Here is a 22,974-nt window from a genome sequence, read left to right on the forward strand (position 1 = left end):
CTCATGTGGATAGTTTCTTTCATTACTGATACAGCAATGACTCAAAATATTATTAATAATATAATAAAATAATAATTAACTTTAACAAATATTTTTTAGATGCATTAAAATTGAAGGGTAAAAATCAAAACTGTATTATGCATTAAACAAATATATGGACTTCAATAATTTTGCACTATTGTATTTATATTAGTATGGCTCATTCGAATATTAACTACGGCTTTTCAATTTTAATAAAAAATATACTAAAATAATCAATCTTTTTTGCTAAATAAATCAATGGAATTTATTAAAAAAAATATTGCAAATTTTACATGGAAAGTTTAAACATTATATACCTATATTATGTAAATAAAAAAACAATTTATAATTTAAATAAAGAATTGTAACAACAAAATAAAAGATAGATCTATAATAATCAGAAAAAAATGATAATTATAATATCAGTGCTGTTTTATGACTAATTTAAAGTAAAATTTTACCTTTACTTTTATGCCTCAATTAAAAATAAACTATAACATATAGTATTTAATTTGGTAAAATAAGTAAGTATTCAATATTATAAAATAATAATTTGTAAAATAAATATTATTAATGTATTTATAATATAACGGCACAAGAAAAATAAAGTGATATGGTAAAATTTACATTCGAGAGTTAAAAGTTTTATTTTATCTTGAAAAATTTTGTTTTCTAAAAAAAAAATTAAAAAAAATTAAGTAAAGTTTTGAGCTGAAAATATTATAACATAATTATAAAATGCATAATAAAACAAAGTTATATTTTACAAACTTGAATTGAATTTGTAGTAAAATACAATTACGTTTAACTTATCTAGAGCACTTTAGTTAATCAATCAAATATTTATATTATACTAATTTTTAGCTTATATTAAAAAAATATTACTAATAATATAACAAAAATTTAAAGCATATCAGTTTTTTTTAATATTAACCCTTTAATAAAAATATATATTATTATCTTTAAGATTTTGGTCAATGCTGTAAATAGTATACATATATTTTCTTAAACAGTACACTTAATCTTTCCAAGTTAAATTACACAAAAGTCATGAGACTTTGAAAGTCATAGACGCACACTAATCCTCCGTGTTCAAACTTTAAACACGTTTCAAACTAGCTGTTAAAATTAACCGAGAGGTAAAGTGTTTTTATATATAATATAAGTACACATAATATGACACTTGAGCCTAGAATTTAAATCGCTCATGAATAACGAGAGCTATGATTATAATTATATTCTTGTTAAAATCCTTATGCAAGGATAATAATATAAATATTCAATAGAGCTATTGAAAAGTCACTTACTTGGTTTCATCTATAAAAACAGCCTCCAAAACTCTCGCGGCGTAATTCAGATTTTTCTGAAGTACTTCTGCGGGAATTTCACCGCTGTGCAGCTGACGCAAGAGGCAACGTAACCTGAAAGAATAAAAGTTGGGTTATTAGAAGCAGTTTAAGTTGGTATTACAGCTTTAGAAACCGCAGTCGAAGTCTGTTGGTAAAAAGTTTGAAATTAATCGAAATTGTATTTACTTTATAAATACAGTTTAATTAAAGGGTTAAAAGATTTTTGCTATCTTAAATAATTTGTAATTAGTTAGTGTATAAACTTATAAATGTATGTATATCTAACTAGTTCCGACTTGAGATATAAAAAATATGACTCGTATCGATTTCATTTTACAAATAGGAGCAATCTTAGCAAAACAAATATGCAAATGTGTACATTTACCAGTAAAACATCTGCGTGCAATTTACTTTTTGCTTTCATACAATTTATATATATATTTGATATACAGAATTCATGTTCGATATGGATTACATATGTATATGGGGAGTTCTTCAAGTATCTAATCTTAAACTGTACGTCAATTTTTGCTCAAATATGAAATAACACAATTTACTTCTAAAATTAGGTTTTTATATCTTCAGGTATTTTTAAATTGAATGCAAAATTACACTTTCATAAAGCTGAATACAAATTCCATCAACATTAAAAATGACGCAAGATCTTAGTAGATTTTCATATAAAATTGTTTTATTAACATGCTTCTAATTTATCTTATTTGTTATTTTAAAATTTAATAATGAATATTTTAAATGAACTTATTATATTTTTCTAAATGTACACAAATTAATAAATGTATCAAATTGTAACCAAAGAATGAGTTATTACTCATGCAAAAATATTATGTGATATTTATACGCGTGCTATTTTTTATTAGAGTTAAAAAAAACATTGAAAACCTATATATTTAATATAATGGACAAAAAAATGTAAAAATAAATATTTTTATGTATACAATTTTTTCCGTTTAGTTTTCGACTTTTCGGCAAAAGTATCTTTCGGCATTCTCAGGAGAAAAAATTTAGTGCAATTTATATATTTTTGCATTGCTTATTGCAATAGACGCGTTTAAAATGAATTGATTTATATTTTTAAGAAACACAGTTTGAATATTTTAATCTGTTTTGTTTCCTGTAATAAATCGCGTCATAAATTAATTTAATAATCATTCAAATGATTGGTTAAGGATTGAAAATCAAAACTATGATTATTATAGCTCACATAGGAGAGCATTGAAACAGGTGCTGTATTTTATATAGTACATGGGCATACCAAAAGGGGGGCGTGAACATTTTTCGTTCAATTGGGGACGCCAAAGCCGCTCACCATACGACAAAGTCGTGAGTTACTCATATTTTACTCAGATTAGCCCCCATGACATCATCACCTATTTTGGCACTCTTCTTTAAACTACTTAGTCAATGACTTTTTACACAGCTACTGTTCATATTGACTTATGAATTTGATTAAATTAATTCTTTATAGATTAAAATTTTATATTTTATAGTTTGCGTGTTTTCTCTGTTAAATATCGGTTTAAGGGCCGCAATGGCAGCAAGCTACTTGGAGCAAGATTTCAAAATATGTTTATTAAATTTATGCCCTTTTCATTTAAAAGATGTGTCAGAGTCTACGTTTTGAGATAATAATTTATTTTATTTTAATTCAGTTTATTTGAATTTTCCAGCTCTCAAAAGTTTTCAGAAGAATTTTGTAATTTTTCGTGATTGATTAAAAATCGTCTAAAATTGTAAAATTCTGTAGGAGACACATAGGAGCTTTATAAGTCACTATTAACTGAAACCGTAACTCAAACAAAAGTGTTAGAGGAATGAACGCTTAAAAATTAATATTTTAACAATTCCGCTTTATAAATCAAAATTAAAGATTACCAAACTTTTAGAAATGTAAAATAGACATATTTTTTTAAATATTGACGTTTCCTAGCATAATTAGCGTCATTATAATTTATATTATATTGTCAATAACCATTGGAACTTGAAACTTTGGGGTTTTGGGGTCAAAGGGGTTTAACTGCAGCTAAAATAGACGCTGAAAGATCTTGTAATAGCTAATTTTTAGAATATTTATAAAATACCACTTATATAAAAAAACTCAGATGCTGATATCAGGCAGTGGTATTGAAATGGTAGGTCTTAGAAGTCGGATTTTTTCTGGCGTATTGAGTTGTATTATGTTGGCTATAATTATTTTTAAATCAACTGGGGGATGTATTTTCGTGATTCGTTGATGTATCTAGTGTTTATGCGGCTGCAAATCGCAGATAAAGATGTTTGCGAGTCCTTTCCAAACAAAGTGTAGTGTTTCAGCGGTACATATGAGTGATTAACGTTTCAGGACAAATGTGGTATTAGATGATCCGTGAAATATTTTTAGGTATTAACGCAATTGTTTGGTTCTAAGATCGGTCTTACATTGTTGTGAAAAAAAAATATACTGAAAATAAAATTAATTTAAAAATTCGTGCCTCGTTTCTAATCTCAGTCTGTCGTTAAAAATATGATGTACTTGCCTCAGCGCAGCTTTGTCACAGGCGTCGGGGGTGTCAACGGGGGGCAAGTTGTCAGTTGCCAGATCCACTTGGTCCAGCAAGTGGTCAGGGGGGCTCGTGGTACAGCTGGGGGCAGAGGGCGTGCGCCCCAGGCGCTTGCCGCTCGACCGCCTCACTATCGTCAGCGATCCTTGCTCTGAAATTCAAACGAAACCATGGATCAAATTTTACAACAGGTTAGTTGAACGGTTTGATAAAGGAGCGTGGGTTGATTCAACTGAAAGATAATCGACGCATTGTGTTGATGCTATTGTTGCGTGCACATAGTGGAAATCATTTTCAATGGAGCGTATGTACATATCTGAAACTATACAGACAATATGGGTATATATTAATCTATGTAATTATTATTAATGCTAATATATATAAATATAATCAAAAAGAAAAGATAAATCTCTGACAGATCTCCTAAAGATAATTTGTCTGAAGAAATACACAGCTCATTGTCTATAAAATATAGATTAAATTAATAAAATACATGTTATAAATTTAAAGTTTAAAACGTATTCAAACATATTATACTGATATTTTTTATTATTTATATTTATGAAATAAATCGCAAAATTTCAAGCTATTTTATTACACATTAAACCATCTCTTGTAAAAAACCGTATTTATGTCAATGTTAAATGAAAGAAAAACACTCGACGATCTGAAGAATCTGTTGTGGATTTCGAAAAGTTAAAGCATGCTCCTTGACGAAAATTGAATAGCGTAAATATTTATGATTTTGATTGTTCGGAACAATAAGAACGTTTTTACATACACAATAAAGCTTGGGAAAAATCTGAGCCGTGAATTTGGAGCGAGCTTTGTTTTTATAAAAAAAACTAGTTGTTTTAGGTCAAGGGGTCTTAAGTCACGATCCACTTGTCGCAACAGAAATAAAAATCTCTTTGCGAATATTTTTTATTCTGAATACGATATAAAAAAGGCCATATAAATCGCTGACTTTGAAGATGTCAATATTGCTACTCTTTATTCCTTCGCTATAAGATTAATGGAATATTCTTTGATACAATCTACTGAATCGTAATAAATTGCGAATAATTAATTTGATTAAATACATATTGATATTGCATATAAACACAAAGTTTAATTAATCCATTTCATAAGTTGTGAATCCTTCGATATTCAAGTATATTTTCAAGGTAATGAAGCTGAAAATAATGTATAGAAAATTCCATTTTTTAAAATACGCTTTATTTTTTATAAAGACAGACCCTTTGAAACACGCCCTCTTCAAAAGACGGATAAATTTTCGTCAAGTGTATTAAAAAAATGAGCCTCGAACGATGCTTTATAAGTATTCATGGAATATTATATATTTATTGATAAAATAAATATCATGCAGAGATTTTTTAATATGGGTTTACTAGCAGTGTTGTTCGGTTAAATTAGAACGCTTAATATTCGTTGTTAATTGTAAAACTATTGCGTATTTAAAGTTGGAGCATAATTATGCCAACTCGGGTGCAAAGTCGTGACATATATATTTACATATATCAGTTATTATTTTGCTTTAAAAAGGATGTATAATATATATGAACCAATTTTCACAGTACAATCTTTATTATCTTAACACTATATTTATTTATATAAATGTATATACTACATATATACAACTGCACGAAATTTGATAAGGTTTCTTATAAGGTTTCTTCTAAAGAGGTTTTTTAAAAACTTTTTTAATGATTTTTATTTGTATGTTACAATTGATTTTAATGTAAGTAATACATTTTAGACTTTGGATTATTATTAGACATTTTTACAGTTTAAAAGGGAATTATTTAGTATTTAAATCACTGAAAAATTCTTGCTTATTTATATTATTGTAATAATGTACATATGTATAACTACAAGTTTTTGTCATACGTTATGCTTTAATATTTAAAATACATAAGCAAATAAAATAATATATTTAAACTAATCATATAAATATGATGCATGCGTTAGTTAAAAAATATGCATAAAATAGATATTTTTATTGCATAAGGTTTATCATTATAACCTAAAGTTTTAAAATAAAAATGTATTAAATTATGTAATGGTTTAAATATTTCAGAAAATCATTAAATTATGCATTCTAAGAGCGAAAACCTAAAATCCTTATAGTTGAGAAATAAAAACGACTAATATTTTAAATATTTAAAAAGCAAAAATATTTGTTAAGTTTTAGCCGAATTTATAGTAAATATTTATAATATATTTTTTGGATGAAAAAATAGTTATGCTATTTTCTATTGATTATTTATAATTTTAATAAAATAATTCTATGATCAATTAATAAATTATATAATATATTTTAATAACTTAAAAGTATAATTTTTATCGATTATTTATAACTTGTTCTTTGTTTATCGAAAATCTATATTTTTTTGTAATTATTTATTTTGACAAAAATGTTTTACAGTACTATTAGGTTTATAAAAAAACAAACCAATAATGAAAAAAAATAATTATGAAATTCATATTTCAATATTTTTGCTAAGAAAAAAATATTTAAAATTCTTAGCTTTAGGTTACAGTTTTAACATTTCACAGTGGTATTTTTAAAAACTTTTTTTTTAAATAAAATATTTTCATTTTAAAAAATCGATAAAATATTTAATACATATCTTAGTTAAGATACTTATGTTTGAGAAATTAATTAAAAAAAATTGTGATTATTTGAAAAATATTTAAAAAAAAAACGTAGATATTTAAAAAAAATAAAAGAACATTTAAAATTTTATATTATTTTTAATAAAAAAGTATTGAAATATTTGTTTTTATAAAATACTGATTTTTTGATAATTTTTTTTCAACATAAATATTAATTTAGAATTATTTTTTGGAGATTATGTATGTTTTCAAATGTATATACTAGATCTCGTAAAGTATTATTTAAATAAAACCAGTTTAAGGTTAAAGTACTGTAAATTAATTATTTTGCGTGAAGAAAAAGTTACGTATCAACTTTTTAAAAATCTACAATTAAGCTTTAAATAGATGTACAAATGTCACGTCGCTACTGTTCACCGTTTGAGAGGAGTTTATATGTCAGATAGACAGATACTTTCTGTTTTATAGTATAGATTGTAATTTTGTACATTATTATTATATAATTATCACATATTGTTTTGGCTACATTATCAATAAAATCTGATAATCTAAAATCCTATCTTTACATAATTGATGACAAAAATAGACAAAGAGCTAGTGGTCCACCGAAAAGCTTTGTTGCTAATGGACCAAACGTCCCGGGAAAACATCTTCCGATTGTAACGACCCCGTCGGAAAATTCCATAAATAATTCATCAAAACCCTTTATAAAAGCTTACTTGGTTACATAAGACAAAACCATATTTTATAGTATACAAGATAGCTCAAAAATAAAGCGAATGACATTTTAAACGGTGATTTAATTCACTCTAAGATCTGTGTAACATTTACAATTTTATATATAATACTATATTTTTAGTTTATTTTTAAAGGTACATTATATGGCAAAATTTAAAATATCGACGTGAGTATTTATTGCCTAAAGCGATTGATGGCTTTCGCACAAAATTGAGTGTGTTGTCCGATATCGAATTAAGTGGCAATCGAGAGGAATCCGGAAAAAGCGATTCACTCGGAAAGACGTACCGGAAAAGCCGAGGGACAAACTTAAATTGGCTTCGTGTCGAATTAGTTTTCTGAGAAACATAAAAAATATATTTTTTTATTGTATGTGTAACACACAATACACAAGCAGTGGCGTAATGGAAAAATCGCGTGGGAAGATTGCAATATCATGCTTTATAGATACACATTTATTATTAAATGATTCAATAAAAAAAAATTAAGATCATTATGCTTTAATCCATAAATCACTTTCAGCAACTTTTGTTGAATTGAACTAACAGCATGGATTATTTTTGTCCGTGAAAACGATTCTTAAAATCGCAAATAAAGCAGCTGTTTCAACTTCGTTCGTTCAATCTGGTCTAGCCGAGCAAGAACCCAGAATCACCAATAGTTCAACACAGTACATATATATCCATCAGAAGTATAATATAAAAACGCATAAAATAATTTAGAATTTATTTCTGTAATGAGTTTTTTACTAGCTCGTGTATTTTTTGTTGCAGTACTGTTGTTTAATACTATGATATAAAAGATTAACAATTACTAAAATAGGGTTTTTATTAGTGTATTGATAATTTATATATTATATAGTTTTTTAAATTGTGATTTTTTAAGCAACTAGAATTTGAAAGAAAAATAAATTGCTGCCATCTGTTAGATATTTTCAATTGAATTTTCGTACGTTTAGTTTAAGCACAATAATATTTCTAAAAGTATATTTTTCAACACATATCAAATTTAATTTAACCATAAAAAAAAGGAAAAGTATTTTTTTTATATTATCATTTAAATATTTGTATTCATAAATTGAGATTATTTAAGATTATTTAAGATTGAAAAAAATCCTTTTAAAAATATTTATATGTACAATTTATTTAAAAACTATTAATTAAACATCTATGTAAGGTCCAATCTATTTAATAAAAATGTAAATACGATCCTTTTCGAGAGCAAAAATTTTAAAAATAAACGAAAAGAGGTTAAGTATCTAAAACCAGGTCACATCTGCACACAAGCAACATCGACGAAATCCCACGTAAACAATGCTGCAAATAATTGTTTGCATTCCAAGTTGCACTTTTATTTAACACGTTTCATAAAAGCTATTTACTTTAACACTTCAAGTTTAACCAGATGCGGTTAAAATTGTAATTATGTGAATGAAAAGAAAAAAAAAGAACTCACTTGCCAGCTGCCCATTTGGGGCGGTTGCGGTCGGGACCACAGAATGACATGGTGGTGGGGGCGGAGGACCCCTGGGGGCTCCTGACTGACCGGCGGAGTCCCCTCGGGCTCCTCGCCTGTCTGGAGGGCTCGCAACTATAACGAAATAAATAAAATAATTAAAAATTACATCAAATATTTTTTTTTAAATATTATATGACATCATTAGATCAGTGTTTCTCAAATGTTTTAACATAAATATAATATTTTTCATATGTCTGGTAATGTTTGAAATATTAAACATATTTTATTTCTATTACCATTTAACTTTCAGTTTTATTTTTGTTTTTATATAATATCATATATGCACTAACGGTCCGTCGCTCACTGTCGTGAGGTACCGAAGCTAATGAGAGTGCGAATATCAGACTTTATGTTTTTAAATATAATTTGTATCTAGTTTTTAAATTTATTGCTTGAAATAAGATATTTCAGCCATTGTGTAGCTGTGCGCAATGTAGTATTAATGCAATGAGAATCGCACGTGAACATCTGAGAGATATGCGGTTATTCCTAGCGCATTTTTGACCGATATCGCGTTACTGCGCTAATTTGTGCACTACATTACCAAATATTTTATATTTTTTAACTATGAATAGTAAACTACTTCAAATTTTTTTTTTTTAAATAGATTTACAACCAAGCCAAGTGTTAATAAAATTAATATTTTATATTATTTAAAATTGGTTTGAAGGTTAGCTAGCTGATGTAATATTTAATTTATATTAAAATTACGTGTGGATAATATTGTGTATATGCATGACCCACTTCGGATAGACCGTAAATGGAATTGATTATGAATTTATTAAAATCCGAATCGACAAATGTTTGCAACTACATTATTACGATTTAATTTGAATTTTGAAAGGCAAAATATAATCCAAAAAGCTTAATCCATTTGCAAATAAAAATACTTTTCTCTCTCAAATATTGCATTGTAGAATATTTAATCATAACGTAATATTACATACATATACAAACAAATTCGAAAAAGAATTTATTATTAAATTCTCAGAGATTAAATTAGCTTGAAAAAAAGTTTAAAAATTCATATATGACAATATATGAATTTTATAAAAGCATAATATGCAAGGAAAATTTTTCAAGATTTTTTTACGTGCGATTATATAAAAAAAGTATACACACTTAGTTGTAAATAAGTAAAAGTTTTATTATAAAGTAGGTTTTACGAATGCGCGCATTTCATGCGTGACCTGTAAACTGAATTATTGAATAATCCTTTCATCCTCTGGAAAAAATCCCATAATACAAGATTACGTAAGGGTAAAACTTTAGACACAGCATAACCTTTTCAAAAGCCATCCCTTATAATATATTCCTCTCATACTGATTTTTACAAAGATTACGCATTTATATTGCATTTCGATTCGTAATATAATTTTTCAATAAATAATTTTATTATACCGTTGTAGGTTTCATAAATATTATATAATAATCTCTGACCCTTTTCTGATAGAATAAGGGAAAAAGATAAACTTCGAAATGTCCATTATTGGTAGTATTTTTTTATGCGCAATAACCCAACATAATCACGCATGTTTTATACGTAATAAAATGGTCAAAAAGTATCTGGACAGATTATTTTTACAGGTGTAAATAATACTTTTAGCCTACAATTGTTATTTGCTAATCTGTTTAATAAATATAGTACTTAAATACAATAATGATGTGCTTAACAAATTTATAAAATAATTTTGTTAAAAAGTTAGAATCTGCATGTTAAAATAATTTATTAAATTAAACTATTAAATCTATTATTATGTATTTGACTCATTAAATAAATTTATAATACATAACAACTAATTTTATACCAGTTAAAAATTCAACTGGGAGTAAATAAAAGTTGTATCAACTAACCAAAAATTGTTTATCATGTATCATATATCAAAATAATTTTTCTTTGAATTAAAAAATTGATTCTATTATAATTCTTATCTAAATAATATTTCATTCGATTCACATTCATTGTGTGACATATTAATCAAAATTGTAGTATACAGCTGTAAATAATTGGTTACCATGGCTGAATTCATACGTACAAGAAATGTTTCGTGCGGTTACGAGAACCAATCTATAGATTAAGAGTGCAAAGCGTGAAAACATGAGCGTAACAGTCGTCGTCATGCCTTGGTTTACTGCGAGCGATAACAAGCATTGACATCTATAAATAATATTTAATATATTGAGGTTTTTCACAATAAAAATAAAAATAGATGATTTCGATCAACGCATTCTATTATAAATATCAAAACAGCTCACGCGTGACGTCATTGTGAAAAGGGATATCAATAGCGTCGAGTATATCACAATGAATCTTCCTACCTGTATGATTTTTCATAAACTAGTTTTAATGCCTTAACGCGGATAATAAATGCAAATATGAAATAAAATCATATATCATAAATATTGAGTAAAAAAAGGTTTTCATTCATAATAAAAAATATGTTCATAATATAAATATATTTTTTAAAAAGCGATAATTTATAATAAAATACACAACAACAATTTTAGGTAAAAAAGTAAATGTTTTATAACATTTGTCGTTAAATTCAGTTAATTTAATTTTCTTAATCATATAGATAATAATAATTTTACATATAATTTATTATGTAATTTTAAGAAAAAAATGCTTTTCTGACATACATATACGGGAGATTAATTATGAAGTTAAATATTATATAATTTTTAATATAAAGTATTTTAAATAACCTAATTTTTTTCTTTAGATGTTAATCTAAATTTGTATTATTTATATTTTTATGGAATTTTCTCTACAGTGCGATTTTCTCTCTCGATGTTTCACTAAAAATATCTTTCGGCATCCTTAATGGATTAATTTATGTGCACTTTAAAAAAATAATTGCCATGTAAAAAAGTCTTTTATACAATACAATGAAAGTTTGTAATATGCCTTCTTTAAAAAGTAATTATTTTTTGAAAAATACAACAAAGCAAAAAAAAGTGATTTTATAGTAGGGTAAAAATGGTGTGTGAATAATATTGTTGAATGTTTTAAAAATTTACAGCATATGATTAAAAATATATCTAATATAAAAATAAAAGGAAATTGTACTATTAATCATATTTTATTTTATAAGTTAATTTAATATAATTAATATATAATCTGTGAGGAAAAAAATATTAAATATTTTTTTAAAAATATTATATATTTTTTTATGGTTTTTAATAGAGAAATATAAAATATTTTTTAAATTCTATATTCTATACTATGTTATAAAGTTATAAATATTTGTTTTAAAATTAAATAAAAATATGTCAAATACTTTTTGACTAACTGACACATTTACTATAACAAGTTTTATCAACTATCGCACACTATCGACTAAACGATATTTGTTTTCACTTAAGCTTTATGCTAATTACATATCGTATCTTTATTATCTAGTATGCGTACACGCGCGCATAACAAACACTTATCTAAAGTATAGAGTTAAATAAGCTTTATATTAATTCCATTTCATGAGCGCAATGGCTAATTAATTAAAGTTATTTATGGGACATAAATCAATGCGGACTTTGATAAATTTTCGACCGAATCTGGTTATACTTTCATAGAATTTAAACAATGGCAAAATGAAACTTTATTGAGATTGAATAACCAGATGAAATTTTGTTATTATATGTAAATTCTATATACATGATCAAATATATATGAAGTATATTTTATTAAAGTAAAAAGTGGCACTATAAAATTGCCATGTTTTTAATATGAGAGCTAATTTTTATCTAGATATATAAAATTTGAAGAATTTCCCTAATACACGATTCATAAATTTTGGGAAATAAAAAAATATTCATGAATAATACTTTTTATTTTATAAAATATGCTTATTATATATTTTATCATATAAATAGAATTTACAAATAATAATGAAATTTTATTTGATAAATTAATAAACTTTTTATTTAAGGTGAAAATTTAGTAATGTTATGTTTTTTTAACATAAATGGTTGCCTTATTAAAAAATAAAGAGACTTTTATGAATTTTTAATATTATTGATGAAAATTGTTGCGGCCTTGTTGAGTTGGTAGAAAGTAATAAAATAATATTTAGGAAAAAAATGAAAAATATATAAATATAATAAATAATAATCAACGTATGTTTTTATTTGATTTAAAATGCTCATTTTCCAAAACCTTTTCATCTTGCTTAACCAAAATTAATATTGTAATAAAAATTAATAATATCAATATTAATTTATCAAAATTGATAATTAAAATAATCTTACCATTTATCACAAAAAATTGATTAGCAACCGATTTATATCACTTACTTTATTTGTTTTAAAATATTTTAATTATTTTAAGATCGACATAGTGATCGACATGTCAGTATTGAATTAATTTATTCTCTAAAAATAATTAAGATCTCTTATTCGTATTTGATATTATAACCCGCTTGAAAAATTAAAATTGAAAATGTCAGGACCGAAGTAATATTTATTTAGAGAATACATCCAGGTTTTTCCCGTACAGTTTAATTAAAGATGCATGTCATTAAATTTTTTTTATATCCAAAAGTTGCTCGTGAATTTTCTATTCGGTTTTACCAAACACACTTCATAACAGTAAAAAGGAATGGTCTGTAATATAAAAAACTAACTCTATATAATTAATTTGCTTCCGTGCAATATGAGCGAGAAAATAAACGCACATAAATATAACTGTCAAACTACTTTTAATTACTGCCAATCGAAAAATGATTAACGATAGATACAATTTTATTTGATTCTATATAAATCCAATCAGAAAAAAATATTGCAAAAGCAAATTATGTACTTCTTTAAAAATGTATTTTCACATAGGTGCTTTAATTAGAAATATAAATCACCATTAATAAACATATTCGTCACCTGAAAGGCACATTTAGAAAATTATAATTTGTCTTTTAGCATGTCAACACTATGCAGGTTAATAACTTATAATTTAAGGCAAAGTGAAAGAATTGTAATTAGATAGTCTAATAAAATATTTAAAAATATAATGCATTTGTATCAATATTCTAAAAACGCTGTTAAAACTGGAGTTTAATCTCACAAAATATACATCCGTCGCAATATTTTGTGGGAGTAGAGACTTCATTTATTCTAAAAATTTTGATACCATGAAAAATACATAAATCAAGTTGACATGATTCGTGACATGAATCGTAAGTTTTATATATAAGCACTCTTTTTCAATGTAGTTTTAAGAAATCCTATATTATTTTTAACAAATAGTAATTAATAAAGGCATTTAGTATTTGATAATAGTAGCTAAGAGTGGGTTTTTAATCGCTGGCATCAATCGAGCTATTAAACTGCTGTATGATAGAGCAAGACAGTATATTTGGCTTTCATTTCTGATAAAAGAGGAACTGACACATTGAGATCCTACGAAGTATCTGCTGGTGAATAATACAGTGAATAATCAGAGGCTTTGAACATCTTTCATTTTTCCAAGCCTTAGCTCTCGAAAGTATTTTTTTTTACTTTACCGTGTGATTTTTTGCAAAGATAAATATTCAATTTGAAGATGATTCGTTCTACATATTTGTGCATGTCAGAAAAAATGAAAAACCATTGAGTTTGACAAATTAATACACCGAATATTCTCTAAGATTAGCATTGCTGATATTGTCGAATTAACAATAAATTAGAAGGCCTAAATATCCTAAATATTTAAAGAACTTCTTAGGTAACTTGTGACTATTTTTTGTTTAAGAAATATATATTGCCAACAAGCAAAAATTATCAGTATATGCTTGTTGTGGCAGTAATATTGTATTAAATTTATAGCAAAAATAATTATTTGCAGATTAGAAAGTGTGCTTTTGCTGTCATGTATGATAAATTGTTTAATGTGAAACGTTTTTATTGCAAAAAGATTTTTGTTACGCTACCGAAATTAGGGCAAATTTGACCCCGAACGTCCATTCGCCAGCGTTATCTTAATGAATGGGTTCCGACATCGATCTGAAAGGGATAAACCAGGACGAGAGGTAGGACCTTTTTGCAATGCTTCGTGTCCAGAAGAACACATCCGGCTCTAATCTTGGGTGACCCGATGTACGCCTAGATTTCCCCATGGAAGATTTGTCTTCATTTTAACATTTGTCCCGACGCCTAATTGCACACAAAAGCGATTTATACCTTTTCCACTTTGGAAATTTGAGGTCGATTAATAAAAATTAACGCAAACCCGCCTACCTCCACTCGAGGGATGAAAGGTCGAGGAGTTTCGAGGGGAAGCTGACGATGACGCGTCGATTTTTCAACCGAAATTACCATATCGAGGATCTTTGCGAAGCTCGGCGCGGACGAGGAATTTTAATGTAATTAACGAGATTTGATTGAGGACCCACCCTTAACAAAAAGCGTTGTGATACTGTCATGTAAATTTGGTATAAAGTGTATAAGAATATGGCGAAAAATATATTTATTGGGGAAATTGGAGAGATTTATTTCATTGTATGGTTTCAACCATCTGCACAATTTTTTTATAATTTAAAGGTCGTATTAATAACCATTTTGAGCAAACGAAAACACACGTATTGAAAGTAAGTATAGGCACAAAGAGATCTGGTGACCGTACAATTGCGGAAATATTGCACTGACCACATATTACGAGGGTAGGTTGAGAAGTCTAAGAAAATCTAAGGGATGGCGCTAGTAGTATCAAAACAAGTTTGTTTCTGAAAATTACCACCTGTAAAATTTTCAGCCATTTCCATGGCATCCTTTCATTTTACAATCGATTAGAGCAAACAACCCGTGCTATTTTCGAATAATGAAAAAAAATGAGTTTCGTGTAGTAATTAAACACTAAAGCAAAAAGCCAAATACCTAAATAAATCAAAGCCGAGTTGGATCAAGTTCATGGCACATCTGCACCAGTGTTTAAAACTGTTTACAATTAGGTGAATGAGTTTAAAAGTGGAAATGCATCCACAAGTGATGAACATCGTTCGGGACGCCTACTTGAGGTGACTAAGCTAGAAATGATCGACAAAATCCACGATATGGTTTCGAGTGATCAAGGAGTCAAAGTGCTCAAAGTTGTTGAGGCCACAAGCATATCACATGGCTCAGTGCTTTTAATTTTGTATGAAAAATTGTATAAAAAAAATATATTGGCAAGATGGATCCGGCTCCAAAAAAGGCAAAGACAGTAAAATCGACCGGTAAGGTAATATGCACGGATTTTTGAGATGACGGCGGAATCATCTATATTTACTACTTGGAAAAAGAACAAACAATAAATGGAGAATAATATGCGTTCTATTTGAGCAGTTGAATAAAAAATCAAGAAAATACGTCCATATTTGTCCAAGAAAAAAGTGCTCTTTCATCAAGACAATGCACGGTTTTTACCACACTTGTGCAGCAAATGTGTCAAAAAAATAAAGCTGTATCAAATAGAGAAGGCCATGGGATGTCACCTCTACACGATATGTGTATACTTGTTAGGAAACATTTCCTTTATCAAAATCTTGCATTAACTGGATCTTATATTGGTGTAGTTTCAAGCCCTGTCACAGAAATTAACGCAAAGTTGATTTAGGTATCGCTATAACAGCAGAACGCTTTCAAGTCGACAAGCCCGGATCTATCGTACAGCCTCGTTAACTTGTGCGACATTCTCTTTGCTTCTCCTGATCTGTGGCCGAATGTTTTTTTTCTTATTTAGCGTTAAACCAGACACCCCGATTTAAGTAAATTAAATTAGTAACACGCCAAACAATCACATATAAATCATTGTTTTTGTGAAACTATTTTCCGCAGAACGCATTTTGCTCCCCCGTGACGCTAACCATTGCGACTAAATTTCTAAGGACCTAAATTTAATACGCCTCTCCTTCGTGCAGTTCCCGCTCAGAAATGTAAGTTAAAAATTACAGGTTTTAATTAAGTTTAAGACAGAATCACGAATGTGAAGGACTAAGTATGTGTGTTTTTATATTGCCACATCATTTTGACACGTTTTTAAAAATGATATCCTTTCCTCATCAGGCAAATTATCTTATAATTTACAGTATAATGAAGGCGTGATAAATATAGATGCAGTCCATTAACGTCTCTGATTACCTGTTATCGCAAGATCGACCTATTAATATTCATAATCCCCGACGGCGCACAGTGGTCCGGATTGACAATATTCGGTGACATGCATATTAATATCAAAACCTCCTAATAATTATTGAAATGTTTCAATACAAATATAACAACAATGACCTATTATTATTTATAAGTAAATATAATAATAAATAATAAGCTTTTTCGATTAATGTAAAAAAGCAATATATTGCTTAATAAAAAAATGCATACAAAAATAATTATTAGATTTGATTAACAGATACACTCATGGAAACATCATGTATAACTAGCATACATATATTTGGAAAGAAAAACTTTTTGAAAGTATTAATAAATACTTATATAAAAAAAACCGATAGATTAAGTTAAACATATAATATTTACTATTTATTAATAGCATAATTATAGTCTATAACAACTAGAGATTTTTTGTTTACATATACTTTAAAAATACTAACTTTGCAGCACTGTGCAGATTTAGGGTTGTATTGTATAAAACAGTCTTTGTAATGCCACGTGCTGCCCTTGGCACCTAAAAGGAAAACAAACTTTTTCCTTAAAGTTAGAGAGAGTTTATTCATAGGAAAACTTTTAGTCCATCTGGTTTACAGGGTATTGATTATGCTCAAATGATAGTGGTGTTCGTTATTTTTTAATGACGGCGTTCAATTTTGATATTCTCGTATGTATGTTTGTACATGAATGCCTCTAATTCGTATATTGTACGTTTCACAATGTATAATGGAACGCACAATAATAGGGATATATTATATGTACATAATATACGAGTGTACACATAAGAGGTGTATTGTTTTGGCAACCATAAATAACATCTTCAGATTCTGCCGAAGACTATTGAATATTTTAACTCCAATTAGGCAGCTTTGATTTATTTAGTCAAAGATAAGATATATGACGATGAATGTTTTACGAGTGTTGAGAAATAGTGAGATGTACAGATATATTTAATTATTTATAAAACTAATTTTTAGATCTATTAATTAATTAGGTTCAACTATAAAAATAAAAATTAATGCACAAATGTGTTTCATTATTTCCTTAAAAATATACAATAAATATTTACGTCTACGGTTTATCCTGTTTAAACTACTTGATATTACTGCAAATACAAATTGACCGCGAGAAAGCACTTGTCGCATATACACGTTAAAAGCGCATTGAACTAAAATAAATTTTCTTCGGACAAAGCTGGTTAAAATACATATATAAGATATATAAATAATGGTATTTTATATAAAAATAATTGTTTAAAATGACTTTTATATAAAAAAATAATATAAAGTATTTTTTTACCACTTCGTTGGAAAGTCTCATTTGTGAGTTGAAAGGTGAATTTCTGCCAGTGCAGGTTTTATAAATTTTAATGAAAGCATACATATATGAGGCTGACTCAAATAGATTTTCATAATTAAAACGGCTTAAGAACCCACAGCATATGTATGTCGAAAGCGATTCAATAAAGGAAATGGCGTCGCAAACTGAATTCACGTCCCAAGAGTGAAACGTGACGTAGCTGCGAATGACGTTCATTCATGACGTCTTTATGCATAAGAAAAATTCTAAATATATATAAACATCTAAATTATATAAAATAAAATGTACAAAAAGACGTAATAGGGATAGCAATGAAACATGCTGTTTGTGTAATGAAAAAAGCATGACACTGCAAGGGTGACGAAAAAAGTAGATGGAAATAAAAAATTGGATTTTATTTTAATGTAACAAAAAATCTTATCATCTTATGTTGTTGTAATATCGTTAATCGTAACATATCGTTGTATGCGTGTGTGTGTGAATGAAAGGAAATTGCTTGGTATTTTTAACTTACGATAACAACTTTGAAAATTGACCTCGAGCTTTAAAAGTTATAACTTGCGTGGGAGAAATTGCTTTTTATTTAATTGTTTAGTTCTTGAGAAATATATTTGTTGTTGTGAATAAAATTGTAGATAGACAGAAAATTAAGTTTGTGAATAACTTTGTCTACTTTAGTCACCAATGTGTCGTATATAATATTCAAAGCATGTTACTGAATTTATGAAAAAAAAATATAATAAAACTCTACATTTTTATAAAATAATAAGGTTTAATAGCAACTTTTAGTAATGTGAAATAAATTAATATTAAAAATAAAATAAAGTAGTATTAATTTAATTTTGTATTATTTAGCAAACATTATATTAAAGATAATTCATTGAAAATAAAAATAAATTGACTCAAATATGATGCTTAAGTTTCATTAGTGCCGAAGTAATTTACACAACTTAAAAAAATGATTGCTCTTAATATATTTACCAAGCAGATAAAAACAATTTTAAATTAACTGTCACTTCATTTACAACATTATACAACACGCAAAATTATCAAAAAACAAAGAACTTAAAAAAACTTTTTACTATTATTTCACGGTATATGTTTAAGCTAGATAATTAATAACTTGACTCAAAATTACGAGATGGGAGCAAAGCTTGCAACAAACGGAGCTACGCCGAATCGACCGAGATGACAGTGAATAGCTTAAAAATCTTTAATGTGAATAATAAAAAAACACCGAAAGTAACCAACTAAGCTTTGCTATTAAATATTAATTATTATCAAATGCATAAATAACAATATACTCGGAAAAAATCAATATGCTTGTCATTTTTTCATTAATTATTTTTAAATATTCTTTAACTGTCGCATTGCGGGCGTTTGGAGAGATTCCAGATTTTTTCACCCAAGATCGAGCCTGAATATTTGACGACCTCTGCTCGGCTGACCCGAGAAAAGCGCGCATTTTTCTTCTTTTATTTATTATGAAAGTCGTATTAAATCTGAGTGTCAAAGGTTTACATTGTACCCTTGGATTAAGCCGACATGGCTCGGGCTAGACCTAAAAGTTCTAATCTTCCATATGAGCATTTTATGTCCTCCTTTTCTAACCGGAACAAATTTAATTGATTGCTCGAGAGGACAAAGGACCAATATAAATATAAAAATAAATCTGCATTCTAGTATAGATTAATATGATAAATTATCCGTATCTCATTGAATGGCTCATGTAGCCGATACGTATGTTACACGATATAATGATGGATAACTAGTACAGGGGTATGAGGGCTTATTAATACGATGATAGATCATATTTCTATTAATTGCAGTTTCGAATAATCTATGATGTATCTGTTTGAGTTTACTTTATGCATAATCATGTGCAAATTTATTATTTATTATGATTTTAAATACAAAAGAGAAGCTTATACAATTGAAATCTAGATAGATAAATAAAATCACTACACTGATAATATAACACTATACAGGCCGATGACATAGCATGTGTGCCATATTTCCGCTAACAGTTACTCTTGTGACACGTTTTCGTCAAGCATTATTTCTTTATGGCACAACCCATATATGAGTAAAAATTTTATTAAAATGCGGTATTTTAAAATATTTTTTTAAGTTGCGTTATCTAATTTTTAACCGAGTATCTGCGCGGCATGTACGTGTTAAACATTTAATTTATATAGTATGTATACTTTCATTAAACAGGACAAAAATATTTTTGTTTAAAACTCATATACTGTATATTAATTATATATCTAGAAACAAATATTTGTTTTAAAATACAAAAATTAAAATATAAATTTTGGGTAGGCTATTTACTGTTTTAACTCCGTTCGCCATCGCGTTAATAATTAACTTTAAACCTTAACACTAATGGTCAAGTTTCGAAATATAAATATATACACAGAGACCGGCAAAAGTAAAACACACGAGGTAAATACATTATTGAGAGCATGTTATAGAGAAAAATCAAAGTTTGCTGAACGGTAAAGGCTTTTCCAGAGGGCTTTGAATATTGCGACCCTATCGACCTAACCACCTTTAACCTTTTGGTTAAGGGGATGCAACGGTGCGTCACTAAACCGATTTTACTGTAAACATCTATTAAATACGATGTAGATGTTATCATACATCTTCCGGGGTTAATAATTTACATATATTTTATAAACATATAATTAATACGGTAATTAAGGTAATTTAATTTTTATTGCTAAAATTTAAATTAAAAAATTAACCATATATCTAAAATAGCAAAACTTGAATGAATTTTTAAGTTGTGTAGGTTATTTTATTCAGAAATTCATTAAATTTAACGCGGCAAGACTAGGATAAATATAAAAAGCTTTTTTAAAAAGAGCCTATGAGCTGCCAAGGGCTAGTTATACACCGATAAAGCACAGATTCAATAAGTAAAAAGTTTTGCTACGGTAAAGGTTAAATAAAATAATTTAAAAAGATATGTTATAATAAATAAAAATTAAATTAAATCAATGTTCAAGCAAATAACAAAATACTATTTACAATGATAGAGCGATACATTTTTTTTTTGTCATTACATTCTTGGATGGGTTTTTTTCAGATAGTGGTCCAAAAAACATCTAGAACGGTTACAGGGTTTACTTTAATCAAATGCTACATAAATAATATGTACAAAGCTTATTTTTTGTTATAAAATAAATTCAAGCGCGGAAGATTCAATAAGTAAAAAGTTTTGCTATAGTAAAGGCTTAACAAAATAAGTTAAAAAAAAAAATTTAATAAATTAAAATTAAATTAAATCAAAGTACAAGCAAATAACTAAATATTATTTACAAAGATATAGCGAAATATTCTTAATTTTGTCATTGAATTTTTGGGTAGGTTTTTTTTTAGGTAGTGGTCCCAACATCTGCAATGGGTACAGGGTTTACCCTAAATAAGTGATATAAAAATAATAGGTAAGAAGCTTAAATTTTGTGATTAAATAAATTGGATCGCATAAGATTCGATATAAAAAAAGTTTTTATCCGGTAAAAATTAAAGAAAATAATTTATAATGATGATAAACAACTTAATTTATATTTAAATATAATAATTATTATAAGCAAATTATTTAAGAATAAAATATGTAATAAATTATAAATACATACGAAAAACGTATCTATAGACATGAAATAAAAAATATTTCAAATAACTAATATTAAATAATACTTTATAACCATTTTTTTGTCGTAATTATAATTATGAATTATTCATAATAATAACTAAATTGTTATTAAAGTAAAAAATCATGTTTTTCAAGTAACCGTGAACTTTCTAAGGATAATAAAAAATTAACATTTAATCTAAATAGCTAATAATAATATTGTCTTTTGATACTTTTTACTTAAATGCACATTCGAGATTATTTTTAACTACGTAAAAATATCCATAAATACAAGTTTGGAATGTAATATCATAAACCTTATAATGAATGGATAATTTACATAAAATATACTTTCGTCAAAAATATTTAATGAAGGAATTACTTTTATTGAACTATAAAATTTGCCGAAATGGAAAAAAACTAAAACGAGAGAAGTTTGAAAGACGGTACAATTTGGCTTTATGTTTAAAACACTGGAACTCCTCAAAACTTTTAAGTGAAATAATCGATTTAAACTAGAAGTAATTTTATATAAAATGCTTTTATGTATATAATATTTTCATGTATTATGTGATTTTTTCGTATGCGAATTATAAACACAGGTGTTGCTTCGTAGCTCATCATTATTACTTTATTACTATGCGTTTATTTGATTTAATTACCTATATATACCAATGCGTACTATTATTAGGAACAAATATGCTTTCACATTATTGTTTAGTTAAATATTCTGTACAATTATTGTGCATTACGTTATCACGAAGAAAATTTAAATTATAGATTTTGGCAAACAATTCGATAAATGAAATTTGCCCAAACAATAAAAAGATTCAACGAGAATAATATTAATTGATTTAGATTAAATGACAAACTAAAAATTAAATACGGTAAATGACGTTTCACGTTTTTAATGTAATAAATAAATAATCGGCGATCAAGTGTATTTTAGATGTGCATTTTTATTGTTTCTTATTTTTTTAAATATACAATAGTATGACTATTGTATGTTTAATAGTCATCATGACGCATTGGGAAAATCTGGCAATTTACAAATTTTAATGACTTATTTAAGATACAAAAAACAACATCTACGCAATCTATC

At 26.9% G+C, this 22,974-nt stretch overlaps 1 protein-coding gene across 5 annotated transcripts in view; it reads right to left on the reverse strand.

Moving 5' to 3' along the window:
- Positions 1 to 22,974, reverse strand: part of Pde1c (Phosphodiesterase 1c) — a 228,950-nt gene that overhangs the window by 33,804 nt on the left and 172,172 nt on the right. For all 5 annotated transcript variants that reach the window (XM_088203179.1, XM_088203178.1, XM_088203177.1 and 2 more), the window contains exons 3-5: positions 8,741 to 8,875; positions 3,905 to 4,079; positions 1,329 to 1,442 (exon numbers count right to left, since the gene is read on the reverse strand). In XM_088203179.1, coding sequence (XP_088059305.1) covers positions 1,329 to 1,442; positions 3,905 to 4,079; positions 8,741 to 8,875 — 424 coding nt within the window. The remainder of the gene's footprint in view (positions 1 to 1,328; positions 1,443 to 3,904; positions 4,080 to 8,740; positions 8,876 to 22,974) is intronic.

This window comes from Plectrocnemia conspersa, unplaced genomic scaffold, assembly GCF_051122295.1.
Source record: "Plectrocnemia conspersa isolate PC_06_02 unplaced genomic scaffold, ASM5112229v1 ptg000014l, whole genome shotgun sequence".
Lineage (NCBI taxonomy): Eukaryota > Metazoa > Arthropoda > Insecta > Trichoptera > Polycentropodidae > Plectrocnemia > Plectrocnemia conspersa.